Source organism: Prosopis cineraria, unplaced genomic scaffold (assembly GCF_029017545.1).
Source record: "Prosopis cineraria cultivar Desert tree isolate PC_DT_omini unplaced genomic scaffold, ASM2901754v1 PC4, whole genome shotgun sequence".
Taxonomy (NCBI): Eukaryota; Viridiplantae; Streptophyta; class Magnoliopsida; order Fabales; family Fabaceae; genus Prosopis; species Prosopis cineraria.
Window position 1 is genome coordinate 29,071,441 of NW_026555335.1, and position 8,987 is coordinate 29,080,427.

The window sequence follows — 8,987 nt, forward strand, 5'->3', positions numbered from 1 at the left end:
TCTAGAGCCCACACATCACATTCAAAGGGTACTACAAGTGTACCAAATTTTAAAAAGATCCAATAATTGGATCAAAATTCATGCATGTCCCAACATCAATCTTGTTGCTGTCATGACAGCACCTTCGGACCAAATTTTAGAGCACGCCGTTTCTCAATCTGGTGTCCGATCGATGTGATTCTAAATCCCACACAAAGCTTATAAAATTTTTTACTTGTGACCTAAATTTTAGAGATATCCAACGGTCGGATTGAGATTTAAACACTTGGATACAAAAGTGCAATTTTTTAGTGAAAATCATTTTTAAAATTATCCAAATCTCATCCTAAGGGTCACAAACTTGTAGGAACACTTTGGATGCGTCAAATAGGACTAAAAGTACCTAATAGAACATTCAAATAATGCAAAACCCCCATACATCAAAATTTGACCACTCGGGTGCCATTTCCCAAAATGAACCCTAAACTCCCAAAATGCACAAATCATACAAGAGTGATCAAAAATCAATCTAAATACCATGTATTTATATAAATACACATGCAAAACATTTTCACTTGGCTCAAGGCTCCTCGTGGAGCCCACGCTCCTACTCTCTCTATCCAAGGTGTATGTTTGCCCTTAGCATACAATTCGCAATGCAACCACTTTGCAATTGCGTGTAGAATCACACATATTCATATATATACACTAAAATAAACATTTGCTTGTAGTGAAAACTCGGTCTATCAAATGAATTCATTAAAACCACATACCATAACCAAGTTTCCTAAACACAAGATTACAAGCGACAAAAATTCATACACAAGCACACAATCTATACATATGCACATATATGTATAGTCACATCCTACTGGCACCCTAACCTAAATACATTATAATATACTTGCTCAAAAGAAAGGGTTGTAGATCTTTACAACCCACAAGCAAACCCCTAGCTCGGCTCTTTTCCCGTCCACTACTGGATCCTTTGCTTAGACCTGTAAATATTGTAAAGAAAGGGGTGAGATAACCACAGTCTCAGTAATAGAGAAATCAATATTCCTTATTACAAGGAAAGCCATAGTCAAGTAAATAAATAATAGATTCAAAATAATATATAATTAACTAATTAAAATGCTTGAATGTATGAGATAGGTTGATATGACCTTTTTGACCAACAGAATGCCCATTGGCACTCTTTAGCTTGTAGATAAACCTTACACCCACTGTACCTTTACAGGTAGAAAATATAAACCAAGGCATGATCTAATCCACCGAACCGCTTGTGCCTCTTCGATGTGAATCCTGAGCAATTGAAGCTAACTTCCTCCTAAAGCTAGCCTAACTTACTCTTCATGGGAAGGCTACCTTGGCCTAGGCACTTAACTTCACACTTCATATGTGGGATTCCCTCCCCCATTGAGAGGTTTCGAACATTCAATCCACTAACCACTTTAGTGTACTGAGCCCACAATACGAAAGGCAACACTGAGTATTGACAGTGAGCCATAGAATATCACAAGACCACATCTCCCCATTAGTGAACTCTCATCGAGATCATGCCTCCTACCCTTTTTCTACTTTTCCTGAGTATTGACCACTTCAACACTCAAGGTAGTATAATACTTATAATTCATCCCTTAAGTGGTTCCTTAGCCTATCTAAGGTACCAAACCTAGTTGTACTTCTCTAAGTGTAACTCCTCATTTTTTTATGATCACAATGCATGCTAATAATCTTATTTCCACAAGTAACATCATTATTAAATAGATAATAAATATAGATGCATTATCATTAAAGCAATACCCCATAAACCCTTCTAAAACACATTTCATTTGCATTCAATTGTTTAAAACATGTAATGCATGCTAGATAATATTATCTACCCAAAAATGGCTAAGCAAAACAATAAGAAATATAAATTCCCCTATTACCTCAACCTCTTTGTACCAAAAGGGTTCCCCTTGAACAAAAATATGACTTGACTTGTCCTTTAACTTTTAAAAAAATTCTACCAACAATCCCTACAACATATAAGTGATCCACATCACTTATCATGGCAAATAGTATAAAAGAAAAATATAACTCATACCACACAACTTGGGTCAATGAGCTACAATCTATCTCATGGTGCATATATTAAACCAACCATTTACATAATATCACTTAACCATCAAAACCATTTATTAGCCACCACTAGGCCAATTTCCAATTTATATAATTTTTAATCAATTAAAAACCTTTACTTAGTATCACTAACTTTCACCATTAGCCCTTATAATGAAAACCAAACCTTAATTTAAATCTTATTGGGCTCAAATAGCAAAATTATAACTAAATCAATAGACTTAAACCAATATGAAGAGCAAAATCCAACCTCTTAGGGTTTAACTTTTGCCCTAAAACTCCATTTTTCATCCAATTACTTGATCAAAACATTAAGACATCATGTAGAAACTCAAAACAACCTCCCAAGGATCCAAGGAAACTAAAGCTTATAAAAAAAAAGCCTTTTGGATCAAATTTCAAAAATTTCATTTTCCAAAATTGAGGAAAACAAAGAGGAAGGGAAGAGGATTGAAGTAAGGAGTTTATCTACCGCATAGCCGAGCCTACAATAGTCGCAAATCCTTCCAGATTTGAACCTAAGTCCTTCTCTTCCTCCTCTGTTCTTCCTCTCACTCTCGCCCATGCATTTCTTTTTTCCTTAGTTCTTTGTTATATTTTTTTTTTGCATCCTATTTCTTTTTAAAAACTAATCTAACACTTTGGAGAAAATTACAAGAAAGGGCCTAATATATTTTATTATAGCATAAAAGCCTGGGTCAACTTTGGTAATTTTTTTCATAGTTAAAAATAAAATAAAACCCAACTTTTGCTTAGAAAAATTCAAACTTTGGACCTCTATCAAATTATTCTTAATTTTAATTTAATTATACATATTTTATTTTATTTTTTAAAATAAATTCGAGTTTTAAAATTTCGGGATGTTACACTAAACCTTTTATTTTGATTTTTCTTTTGCAGTTTAGTTGTTTTGGTGAAGTTATGTGTGATCTTGTCTCTTTTGTAGGTTAACAAGAAGATATGAGGAAGTATAACCCTTTGGATAAGCAAGAAATGTGGCCAAAGAACAAAAGAGCACAAAAGAAAGGAAAATTTCAGAGAAGTCATGCTATTTAAGTTGTTTTTATGCTTATAAACTTGTCTTGGCAATTATTTTGAGCTTATTGAAGTGAATGCAAATTTTTGTGGTTTGATTCCCATAAAAAATGGTTCTTTTTGGGGGTTGATTACATTTTAATTGAAGAAAATTGTATATGGTTGATGAATGATGGTTAGAGATTGATTTTGGAGTGAATAAAATTCTTGGAAGAAGTTTTAAGGGGTGAACAAATCATATTTTTAAAAATAGAGTACTGTAGAATTTTGCTGTCAAGAAAATTCTGACAGAAGTCATGATTTTGGGCTCACAACTTTGGGGTTCTAGAGAAGATCAAAGTTGTGACTTTCATTTCAGGCTTAAATTTGAAGTTGTAACTTTCATCTTCTCTGGACCTGTTTTTAAAAAAGAAATTTTAGGTTATTTTTTTAAAAAAATTATTATATAATTTTAATAAATATGTTTTCCCACTTCTTTTTTCAGTGCTGCATTTGGTTCTCTTCTAAAAAAACTCATTAATTTTGACCCAAAAAAAGACCAGATCTAACCTCAACTCGAGTTCACTTTCTCCTATTTCCCCGTCCTGTTTTGTCCTTTCCTTTACACCCCCTGCATCTCACTCCCATTCACCGTCGCATCCTTGCTCCTCTATCGCTAGCACCCACGGCGTCCCTTGCCGTCACCATTCTATCTCGCTTGATCTCTCTCCAGTTATCCTCCATAGTCACCGACATACCCCACTTCTTCTCCTTCATTTCCTCTTTCTCTGCCATTTTTGTTCGTGCCATAGCCTTCATCCTCGCCGTAAGCTGCTACATCACTTTGTTCTCATCGTCTGCCATCCTTAAGCCTTCCTCTCCATATTCACTCACCCTTCCTCCTCCTTCTGCTACAACCTTCTTCTCCAATCCCTGTTCCAATCACCAGCATTTAGATCTAGAGATTGACTCATTTCTGCCATTTTCGTTCGAGCCACGGCATTTTCTGACTCTCGGCTCCATAGCTACCATCAGCCACCCCCTATTTCTCCTCTAACCCACTCGCATTCACCATCATTCCCTCTACTGTAGCTCAACTTTGCACTCACAGTAGTTTACAACTCGCCATCTGCATCTTCCATTTCATTCCCTTCATTCGTGATCTCCATTTCCTTCCATCATAGCTGATCTATCTCTAATCTACTCCCTTCACTGGTCGAAGCTTATAGCTTCATTTGAAGAACTTCTCTTTATGGTTTCAAGTCCTGACAATGGTACTTGCTCACGGAAACCACCACATCTTCTTCTCCGAGCTATTTGCTTTGACCTCTATTCTCTTAATCATTTGTTGTGCCTCTCTACTTTTGTTGGTCACTCTGTAGCTTGTTGAGGTATGTCACTTTGTTGAGCAATTGTTGTTGCTGGAATTACTTTCGATTCGCTTATCACTTAATATTTTTTTGACGCATTGCAAAGAAAACCTCTTGAAGATTAAATTCTGTTCATAGCACAAAATTTATTGTAATTGTCACAAATAATTGAAAGAACTAGAACCAACAAATTCCAAAGGTCTTATGGTCCATGGGTTGTCATTCCTTAAACTGACGTGTTTTATATGAACATTTCTAGTCTATCAAAACATTACTAAATGAATTAGGTGGGCTATTGTTTGAAAAATTCATTTTAATTATGTTACAAACCAAATGTCAGTTTAGCCCTTAAACTAATTATTTTTATAAATTATGAAGAGAAATTAAATGAAAGCAATATAATTTTTTTTGGTGTAAATTTAAAAATTGTGAATTGGAAGGGTAACTAATTTCCTATCACTTCTTTCTTCAAAGCAAAACATCAACAACATGAAGTATCTATATCCAGATTTTAATACATGAGATGCATAAACTAATTTTGCGTACATAACAGGCTGATATTGATGAGAAATTAAAACAAAACATTACCTTTAGATTCTTTTATTTGTAGCTACAAGCATGCATGCGTAAATTAGAAAATAAAATTAGGCAGAAACACATAACAACTAAAACAAAGCAAGTCCTTCGAGCAAAGTAGTGATGTCACATACAATTAGCAGACGATGGACAAGGAGGAATGGCCACATCAGTAACTCCTTCAAGCATCAACACCACGCACTTCATTGATGGTCGAAGAAATGGTTCATCTTGAATACACCATAATCCCACCTTCACCATATTCTCTAACAATGTCTGGTCCACCTCTTCCCCAAGAACCAGCTTGCTTAACTCACGCCGAACAAAACACTTGTACACCCAATTGGACAAAACAATTTGCTCTGGATTCATTGTGTTCACCACTATGCTTCTTCTACAAAATACAATTTCCAAAAGCATAATTCCATAGCTATAAACATCCGCTTTCACTGTTATTGGAGTGTTCTTATTCCATTCTGGAGCTACATATCCTCTTGTCCCTCGGACCTGAGTGAAGGTTCTTGTTTGATCTGGTACTAGAAGTTTTGCTAGGCCAAAATCTGAGATTTTAGCTACCAAGAACTCATCCATCAAAATATTTTGAGGCTTTATATCACAATGAATGATAGGAGCCTCGCACTCTTCATGCAGATACAATAATCCTCTTGCAATGTCCAGTGCTATTCTTTTTTTCTGATCCCAATTTGGATGTAAACTGCTGTCCCCAAAGATAAAATTTCCAAGGGAACCATTGCTCATGAACTCATAAACTAGAAGTCTTTTTGATCCCTCAGCACAATATCCCATCAAGCGAACTAGGTTTCTATGGTGGGTTTTTCCAATGGCTTGCATTTCAGCTTGAAATTCTCTCTCACCTTCTTCAATCAACTTCTCTAGTCTTTTCACAGCAATCATCTTTCTTCCTTTGTGTAAAGTTCCTTTGTAAACTGATCCAAAGGAACCCTTACCCAACTCTTGTCTAAAACCATTTGTTGCTTTTCTCAACTCATTGTATGAAAATACCCTCAGAGTAACCCCTTCATTCAAACCAAAATCTCCCATCCCTAGCAACCTCTTGTAACTTAAAGCTCCAATCCTGTAAATTAGAAGGCTAGAGGTTGCAACGACAAAACACAAAATAATAGCAAACCCGAAGATCATAATAAAAATCAACACAATGGCTTTTTTACTTGTTCTTGTGATGGGTTTTGGCTCAGGTGGAGGTTTGTCCTTCCCGCTTTTGAGGCTGCTGTTAAGTCCCACCTTTAAGTATAATATGGAAGAGGAAGACCCTTCTTCCATTTTTCTTATGACATATCTTAATGGAAGCTCTTGTTTCTCGCAATTCCTGTTGCTCTCATCATAAAGCGCAGCTCCACAATAGCAGTCTTCCAAGCAAGAAGATCGGCAATCATCACGGACTTCAACAATCTCCACGGCATAAGGAATACCACTCAAGGTCATCCCACCCAATTTATTCATCTTATACAAGGCTTCATTTTCTTTTCCACCTTGACATTCTGGTTTTATGAAGTTCGTTTTGCAACCAAGATTTTTCTTGCTTGGATCTATAAAGTCATTTCCGGGAAGACACTCGCAGTAGGGTTGATTGTCATTATAGGTGCAATAGCTATTGAATCCACAGAACGTCTTCACGCTGCACAGATTATCCAGTGCTGACCACAAATTTCTAACTTGACGCTTGCCACTTTCATCATCAAAATGAGCATAGAGTCGAAAAATTCCATCAGGATCAACAGTTGCTCGATAAATAATGGTGTTGGAAGAAGGATGGGAACTATCTAAAGTTAACCAATCATGTGCTATCCAAATTGCAGCCCTGTTGGAATTATTGCCATCTATGACACGCAGAGGTCGAGGACCTGTCTTGTTGAGATAAAGATAATAATAATTGACTTTAGTTCTATCAAAATAAGAACCTGAGGCCCAATAGGCATCTGATGCTGTACTAGCTGAATATGCTGGATACAAAACAAGGTTTCCGTCGTTCTGCATCAAGAGCTGAAATCTTCCTGATGATTGGTTAGTGTCTGATGAGCTAGAGAGCAATTGATCCCCATGATGTAGATTTTGACCCCCTAACATGGTATCGGTAGGGCAATTGAAACTCTGCCAAAGCATCTTGGAGTTTTTGTCGTACAGTACGAAGTTACCAGTATCAAGCATGGAGGCAAAGGAAACAGCTATTTGATTGTTACTGTGATCAATAAGCTTGTCTTTCCTTTGACCTGTTTGCAAGAGAAGACCTTTCATGGTTAGTTGAAGCCTTGCTTTAGAGGATACAGGGGGATCATCACGATGGGCAGTCCATACAATTTTTTTCTCCGCACCAGTCAGCCAAATTCCGACTTTGAAGCCATAGCCAGATTGTTGATAAAAGCCAAATGCAAACCGACCGGATTGTGAAAGCCATGAAGTGGGATGAATATTAGGGAAAAGAGTGGAGTTCAGTGTTATATACTCAGCGAATACTGTTTCAGCTCTTCCAAATATAAAACATGCCACTAGCAAAAAGAAGATTTTTGATGCGATGGCCGCCATAGCTACTCCATTAAGAGAAGCAGATCAGTCACCAAGGCACTCAAATCCTACAAACAAGAAGATTGATACAGGCGGCCATGACTTTTGCTCTCTCTGGTCTTTGTACTCTTTCAAAGAAATTGTGGCCAAATTGCCCAACTATAGTGACTTGCATCCATCCAAGAAAATGACTTAACTTTAAGGAAATGTTTTCGCCAACGTGTGACTATGATACCCACTGGACATTACTCCACAGTTTTTTTTTTGGTTAATTTCTTGCCATGACTTATCAAAGTTTCGTAGAAACACGACTCGTGTTACACGAGAGGCCCTTTAATATGGGACGATATTTAATTCTTTAACAAAATTGGGAGGATATTACTTCAAAGTTAATAATACAAGTCCTTGAGTTTACATCAATTTTAACATGGGTCCAAGGAAAGTGATTTGATATTCGTCATAACCTTGTGCTATTGGATAGCTAATCCCAATTAATGCTTGAACATTCAACTCTCACTTCACTTTGAAAAATCATATATATGAACATGAATATACATATGCATATACATATATGTATGTATATGTATATAGCTGCAAAATCATATTGTCACAAGTAAATGACCAAAACTTGAAGCAACTGATATTCCAAAAATATGCGGTTCAATTTATTTGTAATTATTCATTTTTTAAATTCCAAAAGTTATTGACCCAATTCGTTTCCAAAAGTATATTGTCTAATTCGTTTATAATTATTATTCATCACTTCTTGACTGTTCATCAAAGCATTATTAATTAAATTGAGTATTTTTTTTTTGGTCAATTAAATTGAGTGGTTTTTGCCCTCTTCCATGACAAAACATGAAGGTAGCAAGTATGTGTAAAAATATGTGGTCTAATTCTTTAGTCACTTGTCACTTCCATAAATTGTCATTATATATATATATATATATATTGTCAAAACATTAATATTTTTAATTACGGATCAAAAGCCAGGGGTCACTTAATTTGGGCTAGAATAAATAATTAAGCACTAATGTAAATATGAGTTTTACAAAAGCAAACATCCTTTGTTTATATATCTATTGGTTTATTGATATTTTCATGATAGTTTTATAAAACATTACATATTAGCCATTTAAATTTAATGTAAAAGTTAAGATGCGAAGTGAAGATGAAATAGAGGGGGGAAAAAGAAGCGGACAATATTCTCCTCTTTCATATAAGAAAAGAAATAATATGGAGAAAATTAGTCATTTTAACAATTTCGGCGCATTGTAAAGATAACCGCTTGAAGATTCAATTCTCGCTTCAAAGGGCAAAATTAATTGTAATATAATTGTCACAAACAAATGAAAGAACTAGAAGCCACAACTTCCAAAG

At 35.6% G+C, this 8,987-nt stretch overlaps 1 protein-coding gene across 2 annotated transcripts; it reads right to left on the reverse strand.

Moving 5' to 3' along the window:
* Positions 1-679: 679 nt before the first annotated feature.
* LOC129309635 (G-type lectin S-receptor-like serine/threonine-protein kinase LECRK3) lies at positions 680-7,770 on the reverse strand. Of its 2 annotated transcripts, none has more exons than XM_054951286.1 (2): positions 5,201-7,770; positions 680-977 (listed from the first exon to the last, which is right to left on the reverse strand). In XM_054951286.1, the coding sequence occupies exons 1-2, from the start codon at positions 7,626-7,628 to the stop codon at positions 859-861; spliced, it is 2,547 nt and encodes an 848-aa protein (XP_054807261.1). In that variant the 5' UTR covers positions 7,629-7,770; the 3' UTR covers positions 680-858. The 2 variants fall into 2 exon arrangements, with proteins under 2 accessions (XP_054807261.1, XP_054807262.1); XM_054951287.1 differs by lacking the exon at positions 680-977 and adding an exon at positions 3,334-4,618.
* Between the last annotated feature and the right edge of the window lie 1,217 nt (positions 7,771-8,987).

Excerpts from the sequence above, each read along its gene's own strand:
- LOC129309635 (XM_054951286.1), bottom strand. The coding sequence starts at position 7,628 with ATGGCGGCCATCGCATCAAAAATCTTCTTTTTGCTAGTGGCATGTTTT. Across the intron at positions 978-5,200 it reads TTGTCCATCGTCTGCTAATT|GTCTAAGCAAAGGATCCAGT; the intron begins GTATGTGACATC and ends CAATATTTACAG.